Raw genomic sequence first — 14,380 nt, forward strand, 5'->3', positions numbered from 1 at the left:
CTCACCGACTGTCTCTTGAATCTCATCTGGATTGGACAGCAGATCGCCTTCTGCAGTGATCACAGCCTCAGCTGCTTTTCTCAGTGTGTCAACTGCAGACTGATGGTTTGTGGTCTGCCTTTGAAGACTCTGAAAGAGACCAGTGTCCATTAGAATCAATGTTTTCAATATTATCTATTAGTGAAATCAATTACCCTAAAAGCAAAGCATCATACTGTTTCTATTCTACATCCATCTCAATACACCATATAACACTGAAGGGGTCACAGTGTTTGCTATAAGGTTTTAAACAAGGTCAGAGACAAGGTCACTAAACTCCTAAAGAACAAAAACACAACATGAATACATTTTCTTTCAGTGAATGTGAGCTAAGTCCGCTGAATGCAGTCTGAGCGCATCATGGGACATGTAATCGATTTAAGTGTTATTTGCCATTGTCTGCTTCTGTATCCAGATTTGCACAACAAGCAAATCTCATTAAATCTGTGCTGTTATTTGTGTTCCGGTGCATGGCATGTATTTAGGTCTATAAATAGCTCTGTTGTGGCTGAAAATGCTTTATATGGACAGATGTGAGTAATGTCAAATGATGACATCCAGGCCCAGTTTAAAGGGATAGACCATCAAAAATGAAAAGTCTGTCTTCCTTTACCCAACCTCAAGTTGTTCCATATCTGTATACATTTTTTTGTTCTGTTGAACACAAAGAAAAATGGATGAATGTTAGCAACTGATATTTCTAGGACACCATTAACTACTATAGTAGAAACAATTATTGTATTTTTTGTTGTTGTTGTTGTTCTGTTAAACACAAAATAAGATATTTTGAAGAATTTAGAAAAACAGTTCTGGGGCACCTTTGACTGCAATTTTTTGACTACCCCAGAAATGTCAGTTGCTAACATTCTTCCAAATATCTTTCTTTGTGTTCAACAGAACAAAGAACTTTATACAGGTTTGCAACTACTCGAGGATGAGTAATTCATGACAGAATTTTAATTTTTGGGTGGAGTATCCCTTTAAGACTATACATAATTATTGTATGAAAACAGCTTTTGTCAAATCTTGGTGCTCATGCCTTGGTTTCCTCCAGCTGTCTCTGTAATGTTTGTGGATCTCCAGCGATGGGTTCAGACTGCTGTCTTCTGGACTCTTGCTCAGAATCATTGAGCCACTTCACCAGAGATCCGCTGGCATCTTCATACCTCCTGTACCTCTCCACAACATCTCTGAGATTGTTTCCAAGATGATTACACTGAAATATACAAGATGTATGACTCAGATTATTATTCTGATTCACATAGTCTCACACATTAAATCTATTTTGTGTGTGTGGAGAGTAAGATAAAAAAACAGTGACCGTCCATGAGAGGAAAAGTGGATTCAGAGAATGGATGAAATAAGGATGTATTTTATTAATTCTAGTAAAAAAAATCCAGAAAGGGTTATGTTTGTTCATGTTGGTAAGTCGCTTGAGTCGCTTTTGGATAAAGGAATCTGCCAAATGCAGAGAAATAATATAATTATAAGAAATGATATTAAAAAATTACAATAAATTACAATGTAAAAAATCTAGTTTAAATGAGAAATATCACCGAAAATAAAGAAACTGAGAAATAAAATGTCACATTGTAAATAATAGTAATGGTCCTCAACAGATTGGAACTTTAGTGAAAACATTAGTGGACAAATGTTGCCATCTGTTGGTGGGAACTGAAAAGTGCTTCACTCATTCATTCATACCAAAACGGAACAATCTGTCAATTTTCAAATCAATATTCTTAAAATATCTTCACCATTTCACCAAAAACGTAATTGAAATGGCTCCATTTATAAATGTGAATATATATACTGTACCTACTGGCAGAATAAAAGTCTACCTGCGTGTGCAGAGCTTTGTAACTGCTGGCAGCAGAGTCCAACTTTTCTTTCACCGCGGCACAAGTCCCAGACATGTCAATCGCCGGCAGGCCGTCCGTACCGCCAGATTCACCGCGATGACAACCCCGTGCTGCCTCCAGCACCTTCTGACCTGAGATGGTGATGAAGCGCAGGTCTCCTTTATGACAGATGACATCCTCAGAGAAACTCTTCTGTCTCTGTAGATTATTACTCAGGGTGTCCAGACCCGCAGCGGGCGTTCCCATCTCCTCCACCCGCTCCTGTGCCTGCTTCAGCCACGTCTCGAACTCATCACAGTCGCCCTGGAACTTCTGCAGCTCCTCTTGAACAGACTGGACTTGTTTCATCTGCTGCTCAGCCCGGGTGAGAGAGGCATCGTAGCGACCTTTCAGTTCTTTAATGTCCCTCTGGAGCTTCTCTTTCTCAGCGGGCGACAGCACCTGAGCCTGTTTGTCCAGCAAAGCCTGCGCTGACTGTGTGGCTATAATCAGATCCTGCTGCTGAGACAAGATCTCCTTATGATGGGCCTGCACATACACACAAGTAGATTAATTTTGATTTATTGTGATTATATGGCACAAAGAAATACTTGATTCTGATTGGTCAACTGTTTATCTGACAGCTTTTCCAAACAAACCATTTCTTGTAAACCTTTCTTACTTAAATATTTCATAGCAACACAACTCATAGTTGTCTTGTATTGTGAAAGAAAAGTTGCCCCTTTCATTCTTCGAGAGAGTGGGGAAATTGCACATTATTTATGAGTGTGAAGTACATAAGCATGTACGTACTTGAACGCGATCATACTGCTTATCTAAGTCCAGGGCTTTGCTGTCTTGGTCTTCAGAGGCGTCTAGACGTGCGTTATCTGTAGCGTCTAAAGCGTTTCCATTAGGATCATCTCCCTCTTCTATTATTCTGTTCAGTGATGTCTTCTCCGGCATGTTTCCATTCTGTTTGAGCATCTGGTCTTTTTGCACTCCACCCATTTCTTTCTCTTTTCCGATGTTGGAGATCCAGCCCAGAAGATTTTCAATCTTATTTTTGCTCTCTTCAAGCTGCTCAACAGCTGCTACCTGTAATGTTCCACACACATCTGAATGAAATCCAAAGCCTCTGTAAATAACAGGTAATCAAATATACATTTAAGAAGTTTTACATTATCAATACAGAGCAACAGCGAGAGGGCACATTTCAGCAGCTTTGGTTCCAGAAGCCCTGACTTTAGAGTATAAAAATTAGGGATGTGACAATATCAAAATCTCACAAAGTCCACAGTGCGGTATTTTTGCAATATTTAAAATGATAACCGATGACTTAGAAATGTGCCATAAGCATCCTCTTTTCTTTCTCCTCTACTCATAACAGTTGCTTAGAGGTATGAGTTATAGTATAAGATGGGTCAAATGACCTAAAAATCCCTTTTATAAAATAAAATCATTGCACCAGATGGACCTTGCCAAAGGTAACATCTATTATTTTTTCTAACATTCTCATTAGTTTCATACAGTCATGTGACCACGGTAGTATTGAGACAATTTTGCTATTGCGATAACACGATATCGATAATATTGTTACATCCCTAATAAAAATATATTATAAATTTATAGCAAATTGGTTATAACTATGGAACTATATAAGTATAGCGACTTTATTCTCATAATTCATGCATCCTGGCAGGTAATACATTATAGCTAGAAATCCTTTTCTTCATAGAGAAAATGAAGAGTATTGTTGTCTGCTGTTGCACTCGTTTGGAAATATTTTTAGTTTTGTTCTCCAACCTTTTCAGTCTCTTGCTTAATGGCAATTGTCAACACTTTGTCCAGATCTTTCCTGGACTCTTCTGCTGTCTGGTTAAGCAGATTCGCCTTGCTCTTCAGTTTTTCCAGTTTGTTCTCAAGAGCCAATATCTGCTCTGGACTGAGTTTACTGCGATTCTCTTCCAGGAACTTTTGAGTGCTGCTCATGACTTCATTGAGGGCATTGGCATTGGCCTGCAGGTCTTTCTGTAGAGCCTAAAGGATCACAGAGAGAGAATTTACCTTAGATGCATTTGGCTGATGGTTTTATCCATGTACATTCAAGTGAAACATTTTATTAGTCAAGAGTTTCCCAATATCTCTGCCATTGAAGGAGTAGTTCACTTCAAATTTGTCCCCATTGACTTTCCATAGTAGGAATAAAAATACTATGGAAAGTGAATGGGGGCAAATTTTGCAGTGAACTACTCCTTTAAGGCATTATTGAGAGAAACATGTCTGATGTATGAAACCTGATGCATCAATACTACAATTACCATACCAATACTACTAGTATCTAATAGAATATTCTGTTATTTTACTATTATACTATATTATACTGTACAGTAAACAATTGTAATATTACTTACTAGGCACACTTGCATATAAATAAACTGCACATTTGTATATTATTTATACACTGACCACAATTAGAAACGCAACACTTTTATTTTTGCCCCCATTTTTCATGAGCTGATCTCAAAGATCTAAGTCTTTTTCTATGTACACAAAAGGCCTATTGTCTCAAATATTGTTCACAAATCTGTCTAAATCTGTATTAGTGAGCACTTCTCCTTTGCCGAGATAATCCATCCACCTCACAGGTGTGGCATATCAAGATGCTGATTAGACAGCATGATTATTGCACAGGTGTGCCTCACACCGCATCCTAACCAAACGCGACACGACGCTGCGACACGCGATAAAAGGTATCTTTTCCATGTTAACCAGAGGTTTTGTCCTAACCAGCCGCGACAGCGCTGCGCAACGAGCAACGGCCGTTTCTATTTTAGAAACGGTTTCTATTTCTGCGACGTCGCAGCTGACAGCTCCGCCCACACAACGGTCTCATTCGATGTAAGTTCTGCACCTCATGAATATTAATCACCAAACATGGATGAGGACAGGCTACTGTATATACGTTTGATTACATATGTTTCGATTCTAAAATCATAGCATAGCTTCCGGTGAGGCATCACTGAAGTCATGAGAACAGGACGCATCTCTCTTTGTGCACTCTTCAGCTACAGCGTGCGAGGCTGCGTGGACAGGGAAAAACTGTTCGGATTGGCTGTGTTTTGTGATTGATTGTTGCGTCCCGCCCCCTTTTCGCGTTCAATATGGACAAACAAATTGCTTATCGCAGGAATTTCATCGCATCGTGTTTGGTTAGGATGCGGTGTTAGGCTGGCCACAATAAAAGGCCACACTAAAATGTGCAGTTTTACTGTATTGGGGGGAGGTCCAGAAATCAATCAGTATCTGGTGTGACCACCATTTGCCTCACGCAGTGCAACACATCTCCTTCGCATAGAGTTGACCAGGTTGTTGATTGTGGCCTGTGGAATGTTGGTCCACTCCTCTTCAATGGCTGTGCGAAGTTGCTGGATATTGGCAGGAACTGGAACACGCTGTCGTATATGCCGATCCAGAGCATCCCAAACATGCTCAATGGGTGACATGTCTGGTGAGTATGCTGGCCATGCAAGAACTGGGATGCTTTTCAGCTTCCAGGAATTGTGTACAGATCCTTGCAACATGGGGCCGTGCATTATCATGCTGCAACATGAAGTGATGGTCGTGGATGGATGGCACAACAATGGGCCTCAGGATCTCGTCACGGTATCTCTGTGCATTCAAAATGCCATCAATAAAATGCACCTGTGTTTGTTGTCCATAACATACACCTGCCCATACCATAACCCCACTGCCACCATGGGCCACTCGATCCACAACGTCGACATTGGTAAAACCGCTCACCCACACGACGCCATACACGCTGTCTGCCATCTGCCCTGTACAGTGAAAACCGGGATTCATCCGTGAAGAGAACACCTCTCCAAAGTGCCAGATGCCATCAAATGTGAGAATTTGCCCACTCAAGTCGTTTACGACGACAAACTGCAGTCAGGTCGAGACCCCGATGAGGACGAAAAGCATGCAGATGAGCTTCCCTGAGACGGTTTCTGACAGCTTGTGCAGAAATTCTTTGGTTATGCAAACCGATTGTTGCAGCAGCTGTCTGGGTAGCTGGTCTCAGACGATCCTGGAGGTGAAGATGCTGGATGTGGAGGTCCTGGGCTGGTGTGGTTACACGTTGTCTGCTGTTGTGAGGCTGGTTGGATGTACTGCCAAATTCTCTGAAACGCCTTTGGAAGAAGGCTTATGGTAGAGAAATGAACATTCAATTCACAGGCAACAGCTCTGGTGGACATTCCTGCAGTCAGCATGCCAATTGCACGCTCCCTCAAAACTTGCTACATCTGTGGCATTGTGCTGTGTGATAAAACTTCACATTTTAGAGTGGCCTTTTATTGTGGGCAGCCTAAGGCACACCTGTGCAATAATCATGCCGTCTAATCAGCATCTTGATATGCCACACCTGTGAGGTGGATGGATTATCTCGGCAAAGGAGGAGTGCTCACTAACACAGATTTAGACAGATTTGTGAAGAATATTTGAATGAAATTGGCCTTTTGTGTACATAGAAAAAGTCTTAGATCTTTGAGTTCAGCTCATGAAAAATGGGGGCAAAAACAAAAGTGTTGCATTTATAATTTTGGTCAGTGTATTTTTAATCCTTTTAGTCTCATATTTATCTTATATGATCTTCTTTTCTATTATCTTTGTTATGTACAATATATACTGTGTGTTTAAGACCATAGATCTCCTGTAAGCAGAACAATTTCCTTGTGTGCGTGCACACTTGGCAGATAAAGCTTATTCTGATTCTGATAATAACTGTACGAAGCATTTGCATAATTATTAAAGCGTATCAAAGCGTAGCAGGTTAGACATGGACCTGATGTTCTTGTTGGTATTGCTGGAGGTCTCCCACGGTCTTTGCACTGGCAGCCTGCTGCTGGTGTCCAATGAGCCGGTTCTCTGTCTCCGTCAGATCACCCAACAGCTCCTGTAGCTTCTCTGAAAACTCTTTCTGCTTCTCCACAGCAGCCTAGCACACCAACATTCACAGATTCAGAAAAGACACATTTTCTACGGAGACACCAATAATGCAAAACTGAGCATGTGATCATTAGTGGTGACTGAGTATGCTGTAAACATGCCGGCCATTCAAAGAGACGGGATTTAGAGATGAAGAACATATTTTCAGCTTAGGTGGGTTAGTTCTGCCTTTAGTTGTCGGAAAGCTTTCCCACAAGGCAGATGAATAAAACGTTGGTCCTCGAGTAGTAGAAGCTGCAAACTGTCAAGAGGTTCAGAAGAAGGTAAATGTGGGCCAGTGATCAAGCCATGAATTCTCTATGTTGTCAACAGAAACAGTAAAACGCACAACAACACACAACACTGAGCATGACAAACAAACACATTCATGAATCTTTCACAAAAAAATTGATTATTAAATAACTCATTTTAAAGACAGGTCACCGAATTTCCCAACCCTTCCTTACAAACTGCATCACACATGACATGCTGCTAAAAACACCTGCTGTTGAGTCTGATCCTCACAGATCTCCAGCTGGATGTCCAGAGTTTGCATGTGAGTGGAAACTCTGTCTGTTAGCTCTTTTAGGGATCTCTGTGTGCTGCTGAGAGCTTTCAGAAGATGTCTGCTGTGAGCGGGACTCAAGAACTGAGCATGATCAGAAATAAAGTGTTGACTATCAAAAGCAGCATCTTCCAACAGCTGTCGAGTTCCTGATAAGTTCCTCTGTATATCCTGAGAAAAAAGCAACAACAAAAAGAATCAAGTACATGTACAACATGTTTGTTTTTCCTTTTGATTGTTCCTGATCCTGATGTACATTCGGCTTTCCTGTGGTTATTTGGCTTTCCTGTGGCTCAGTGGTTAGAGCATGGCGCTAGCAACGCCGAGGTCATGGGTTTGATCTCAGGGATTGCACATAGTCAGAAACCATGTATAGTATAATGCAATGTAAGTCGCTTTGGATAAAAGAATCTGCCAAATGTGAAATTAACAGTATATTTTAGTAAACGACAGGAAATAAATCACAGACTTGTGAACAGGCCTGATTGAATATCATAACGTTTAGCAAATTAAAGTTTTACCAGCAGATAGCAAGCATGTGGCCCCTATTTTAAAACGGCTTGACAATTTCTGGAAAACTAAAAAAATTCATAACAATAGACTTGGAATCGAAAGACGTAAGACTTAACAAAGAACATGCCTGCCATGCTGTTGTTGTACATCGTGATAATACTAGGAATACTGTAGGTGCATCACTTAGAAAGAGGTTGTGCACTTCTAAAAGTGCTCACCGAAGCATGTTCACAAATAAAATGGAACAGAAAGAATCTGTTGACATATTATAATGACTTCATGTAATGAGGTTGCTAAACAGCGGGTGATGCTGTGACATCACATGGTAGATGGCCTTATGTTTCATCAACTTAATATTTTCCAATAAACAAACAAGAACTTACCTTATTTTGTTGAATCTTGTCTTTTATTTGTTCTCTGTCATCAGTGTTTGTGATATCCAGCTTGGACAGCATCTCATAATTGTCTTGTACACGAGCTGAGATCATATCGAGGCAGCCCAGCAAATCCTGATATGAGGTTTCCAAACGGACCTGTAAACCATGTTCGAACAATTGTGAGACAATACAGTCCTTAAGTGTAATTTGCTTTATTGGACAGTGTTCTAGTATTTTACTCTCTCACTTTTGTCAAATTCTGCACTGACCTTTGCTGTGTCAGTTGCTATTAGAATAGCATTATTTCTCTCAGCTGACAAATGGCAAACATCTGTGAAAGCGTTCTGTAAATCTACGTAAACTGTAGCCAGATCTTGTTGGATTTGCGTGGGAACAAGTTCATCAGCAGCCTTCAGAAGCTGCTCGGCTACATTCAGATCTGCTGTTAGCATAGCAGGGAGATGAGCGAGCTGTGCTTCCAGACACTACAAACAGATTGAGTGGAATTAGATGGAAGGAAATACAGCAATTGTGAAGATGAGACAGAGTAAACACCAGAATGGACTACAGTAGAGTAGAGAAAACCATACAGAGAGAGTGTGGTTCTGAATATTTGAAGTGCAGGTAAAAGCAAGTGAGGTCAGAAGAATTTTCATTGAGTGACAAAGGAGTGACAAACCTGAGCTTCCTCCAGCTGACTATGCAAACCCTCGATATCTTCTGCTACTGGACATCTGGTCACCAAGTAATTTCTTATATCTTCAAGAGTATCATAATGATCCTGGAGTCTGCCAACACATTCCAAGTAATTCTGGGTGGAGAATCCCTGTAAAATGTATAGAGACAAATAAAGACATATACTAAACAAGTTTTCTATGATCCAAAAGAGCTTTACAAATCAACATCAAGAGCTTACTGCAGGTTTGATATTGATCCCATCTGTTTGCTTTGAGTTTTGATCAACTGCTTTAGATTCCTGGTGGTTGAAGTCAGTTGCCTGACAGACATAATCTGCAATGGCATCGTCTTTAACTTCAACATCTGTGCTGTTAACATCTATATTATCATCTGTAAGGCCAGTGCTTAATTTTTCAATTCTGTCCTTGAGCATGCCCTGATCCCTGCAAATGGAGATCCCCTGAATCATCTCCTGTAGCTGAGACTGTATGAATCCAACACCAGACTGATGATGCGGTTCAGCTGCACATTTCTGTTCCTCTCCTAACTCTAGTCCATGTTGTTTCAAATCTAGGAGGATATCTGGATCCATGCTTCTCTCAGTGAGGTTGGGTTGATTAGCATTAAAGGGCGTGGGGTGACATTGAATGATTTCAATAATGTTATCAATGACTTGACATTTTCGTTTTTGCATCTCATCAGCACTTACCCCTTCTGCCTTCATCTGAAGTAATTCATTTAAAAATGTTTTAAGATCGCTGCTGCCCACTAGTTGTGGAACAATTTCACTTTCTTTCAGTTCCTGCTGAGGTACAGGAGAAGTTAGATCCTCATATAAATCTCCAGTGACAAATTCATCGCCACTTTGAAGATTTTTGTAGACATCTGTGCTTCGTTTATTATCCAGCTCGAGCATTTCTGTGACAGAAGCACTTGGCAGTTTGGAGGTGGACAGAATTTCATTGAATTCTGTGAACATGTGGTTTGAACAGGAAGCTGAGGTGCTGACTGACTCCACGGTTTGAACCAGGTCCTGTTCATTGTCTCTTTCAAAATCGGAGGCATCTACTGTGACTACATCATCCATTTCAGTCTTTGGGGCAAAATGGTTACATAATATTTCATGTTCACTAAGGCGGTCTATGTTATTTGTACCATTATTCGAATCACCTTGACTAGCATCAGCCGGCATTTCAAGTGGTAATAGTGACTCAAGTGGTTTAGAATTTACTGTAGATTCAGCTGCATCTTTTGAGTTGACTTCAATTGCTTGCTCAGATCCTTGGAACCCTATCGAGCCTTCAAGATCATTGTTTTGTGTATTCTCACTGTCAGTGCTGCCCTCAATACAAACTACTCTGGACTTATGGGTATCATTGGTTTTTGTCATAGGTACCTTTACGAACATTTCCAAACTCTTGTCCACAGGCTCAAGCACTCCTTTATTTTCTGTAGGTTCTATACTACACTCTGAAGTTTCGTCAAACTGCTCCTTATCTGTTTCCCCATCTACAGCTTTACAGAACACTTTGGATTGAGGTGACATATCTTCTGTTTGAGGTTGTAAACCCTGAGCTGATGTAAGCTGATCATCACTGCTTGAATTAATCTCTGCTGGAGACTTGGCCCTTGATTCACATGAAGTCTGTGTTAGTGTTTCCACTGGTGCAACATCGATTACCTCAGGTAGCAAAGTACTAAAGCTCTTGCTGGAGAGTCCCTTTCTGGAGAAATGTGTTATTTCAGACTCGTTTTCGAATCTGTTGGTTTCCTGTTCAGAATTCACTACACTTTCTGCTTGTCTTTTGTTTGAGCAGATGTCGCTTTGTGATGAACATGAAATGCCAGGTTCACTCTGTACAGGGCTATGGACCTGACTCGCTGTTGTCTCAAGATAACCCACCTCCCTGAGATCGGATACAAAGCATTCAGCTTCATGACAAACAAAAGCCTCATCTTTTTTACTCAGGCGTTTGGCCTCATCTTGCTCTTCTGTGAAACCTCTGTCTTTATCTAGAGTTTCTAGTACAGTTGTGGGATTCTTAAAGTGGCTGCAATCAACATTATCTACCCCTATTCTGTTACTGTCTGCAACTTTGTCAATCTCATTGTTGTTACTTACATTTTTATAGATGGCTGGAACATCGTCACATGGAGGGTCATGTACGGCAATGGTGGGCACCAGAGGATCCTGGCACTTGCTTAGATGTGCTATATCTGAAGTCACCTGCGTGGCTTCATCTAATTTTGAGTATACAGGATCTGTTTGTCTGAGCTGATCTTTGTCAAAGTCAAGCACCATAATATCTACACTTCTGTCCTGCTGCAAATGCAAAATTCTCTTCACCTCTTCATCATCCAACATTTCCATTTGGTGGGCATCTGAAACACTGCGTAAACACTTTACCTCTGGGTCAATTATGGCCTTCCTCGTTGGCTCTGAAGAGAGAACACTTCGACTAATATCATCAGTAATCAGACCTGTTTCTAAAGCCTCACAAACACTGATGGTTTTTCCAACCGCTGCAGTGTAGAAACCACCCAACATGTTCTCCTTTTCCATGATATGTAAAGCCACCTTATTTGATATGTATCCTTTACTGACTGACCTCTTCAAAATGGACATTGTAACAATTTCATTTTCTTTAAAACTGCGTTCTTGAAGCTGTAAAGCAAGTACTTCTAAAACAGTGTCTTCATCAATAAGGCCTTTATCAAGAGCAGCTTCTAGATCATATCGCTTTCCAGTGGTGACATCTAAAATCCCTCCTTCCTCTACTTGTGCCCTAAGAAGATGGATGGCAAATTCCCTCTCAAGTTTGTCATCCCACAAAACCAGAGAATGTGGTAATTCAGAGGTAATTTCTACATTACTGCATGTTTCACTAGACATTAGGTAAGGTAAGGATGATGACTGTCTTTCTTGGTCTTTTTCAGTGGAATCATCACATGTAAAATGATCTACTACTGAACACAAACTTGTGGAAGTTTCTGATGGAATAAAGGTTGTTTGTGGTAACTGCATTGCTTGTGACGGGTGAAGGGAACCCATGTCAGTCCTATCAGATTGGCAGTTGTCAGTGTGTAAACATGTAGAATCCTTATCTGGTTTCTGAGTTTCCACTGTAGTCATTTGTTGACCACTGCTTAGGAAAGCATCAAACTTTTCATCTATTCCTAAATTGCTGACATCTGGTTCAGAGTTTAAAGTAAACTCAAAATTATTTGGTAATGCTTTATCACCCTCTGCCTCAAGTTCATCCTCAGTTTTCCTCTCTGAAGGTTCACATATTTGCAATTCCTCCAAAGCACCAACGTTGCCAATAAGAGATTCGTCCTCAAAGTCAGAAATGTTCTTATTCATTATAGACTCATCAGAATCATATACAGATGAGATAATCTTGGCAGAACATTCTGCTTCAGATGTCTCACCAAACAGCAATTTAGCCATTTTATCTACCTGCCTGTCAAAAACCAAAAGCCTCTGACCTGACATTGGATCCATATAGCTGTTCATCATGAGGTATGAAAGAAAGATTTGCTTTGCGTCAGAAGTAGATGGAGCATTTGTGACACACCCGTCACTCTTTATTTCTTCATTGGATCCCTGAAATTCTTCGACCTGTAGCTCCCGCTTTACCAGCCAAGAAGAAAACCTGTCATTTAGCTCATCGATATCAGGAAACACATCTGGGATTTCTATAGTCTTCAACAGGTCTTTTGTGAACATGTCTATCAAGTTATACTGCACTGCGGAGTCAATGTCAACTACCTCTGAATTCTCAGGGATATACAAGGCTGTTATCATCTTTCGCTTATTCAGCAGTTCAGTTGCTAGTTGATCAGTGACTATTTTTTGTTGGAGGGAAGTTGAGAAAGAGAGGATTTCACCAGCGTGAGGCCAAAGGAGACCCATGAATGCTTTTTGTCGTTCTAAGACCAACAATGCACTGCTGGAGCTTATTAACTCACACTGGACGGCCTCATCGACTGTAAGTCTGGCCCCAGTGCAAGGTTGAACAATACCACCAGTTTGGGCTTGATGGCTCAGTATTTCACTCGCAGTGTCCTGATCAATCATCCCCCTGTTTACGGCCTCTTCAACGGTAAGCTTTTGACTCATGCTAGGGTCAACAATGCCCCCTGAAAACAACTGTGTGCTCAACAGCCGAAGCATGGTCTCTCTATCAATGATACCTTCATGTGCAGCCCTCATAATGATAATATCTTCTCCATGTGTCAGGGGTATGGTTCCATCATTTCGGATTTTCACAGGAAGCAGGCGAAGTCTCGTCGGTTCATGGATTACGCTCCTCTGCAAAAGATCCCTAAGTGAGACTTTCTCTGCAGTGTTGGGGTCGATCAAGTCCTGGCATGTGTTCCTCCTCTCCAATATCTTGAAAAACAGTGAGTGAGGTATCAGGTCAAGTTGGAAAGCCCTCTCCAAATTAAGGGTATCTCCAGTGTTTGTCTGTCTTAAGCCTCCAGTCACTAACTGGATTTCAAGGATTTTTACGGCTGTTTGCTCAGATACATCCCCATTTTTCAAGGCTGTTATAACCGGCAAGGGTTCCAGAGCATACTGAGGATCCTGAAGACATTTTTTAGCTTCATTCAGGTTTTGCAATTGCTTGAACATTGATTTATCCACAAGTCTGGACTTAAAAGCATCATCCAAGTCCATACACAAGTGTCGTTCGTGCGAAAGGAGTCCAGTGGTCATAAGCTGTGCAGCAAGAAGACTGAGTGCAGTGTTGTTGTCGAGGAGACCATTCTGCACAGCGCCACACACAGTCATCACAGCTCCGCTTTCAACATCCAGAATGCCCTCAATGACCTGCAGACCCGGGAAAAGAGATGAATGAATCAAAATGCATGTTCAAAATAATCACAAGATATGTTTCGTAATTATAAATATGTTTACAATAGACACAAAGCACACTCACCCATCAGTCAAGTCTATGGATTCTACTAGAACATTTGCAAATTCTCACACAGCAAGAGAAATGGGACGCAATAAAAGATTACATGCATCTGTGAACACAACTCTCAGTATTTTTCAGAATAACACAGTTAGAGAAAACACAATGAACAGTATGTTAATATGTGCAGTGTGGTGAACCCCATGTAAACAAAGAAGGACAATCCTTAGGCTTTGCTGTGAAGAAAGAGTCAGAGCGGCTGACATGCAACGTATGTTTACAGCATACTCAGATTAGAGCATCTTTCTTTTTGAAAGAATATTCAAACCTTTTGCAGTTGTGAAATTAAAAAGTTAGAGTGGCTGTCAAACCATGCCAGATATATTCCAAGAAACACATGTTAGTTACACAGTCGGAATAATAGAATCACTCAGTATCCAACATCAGCATTATTGA

General features: G+C 40.8%; 1 protein-coding gene across 21 annotated transcripts in view; it reads right to left on the reverse strand.

Moving 5' to 3' along the window:
• dst (dystonin) overlaps window positions 1-14,380 on the reverse strand; it is a 204,890-nt gene that overhangs the window by 58,420 nt on the left and 132,090 nt on the right. For 20 of the 21 annotated variants that reach the window (XR_008963505.1, XM_057341524.1, XM_057341543.1 and 17 more), the window contains 11 exons: window positions 9,241-13,839; window positions 9,004-9,150; window positions 8,594-8,809; window positions 8,331-8,480; window positions 7,372-7,605; window positions 6,727-6,879; window positions 3,687-3,920; window positions 2,694-2,978; window positions 1,881-2,429; window positions 1,079-1,255; window positions 6-129 (listed from right to left, as the gene is read on the reverse strand). Coding sequence is in view for 20 of the 21 variants with exons in the window: in XM_057341524.1 (XP_057197507.1) it covers window positions 6-129; window positions 1,079-1,255; window positions 1,881-2,429; window positions 2,694-2,978; window positions 3,687-3,920; window positions 6,727-6,879; window positions 7,372-7,605; window positions 8,331-8,480; window positions 8,594-8,809; window positions 9,004-9,150; window positions 9,241-13,839 (6,868 nt within the window). In the remaining variant the exon portion in view is untranslated. The remainder of the gene's footprint in view (window positions 1-5; window positions 130-1,078; window positions 1,256-1,880; window positions 2,430-2,693; window positions 2,979-3,686; window positions 3,921-6,726; window positions 6,880-7,371; window positions 7,606-8,330; window positions 8,481-8,593; window positions 8,810-9,003; window positions 9,151-9,240; window positions 13,840-14,380) is intronic. The other variant, XM_057341541.1, reaches the window with a different exon arrangement.

Source organism: Triplophysa rosa, linkage group LG9 (assembly GCF_024868665.1).
Source record: "Triplophysa rosa linkage group LG9, Trosa_1v2, whole genome shotgun sequence".
In the NCBI taxonomy this organism is placed as follows: Eukaryota; Metazoa; Chordata; class Actinopteri; order Cypriniformes; family Nemacheilidae; genus Triplophysa; species Triplophysa rosa.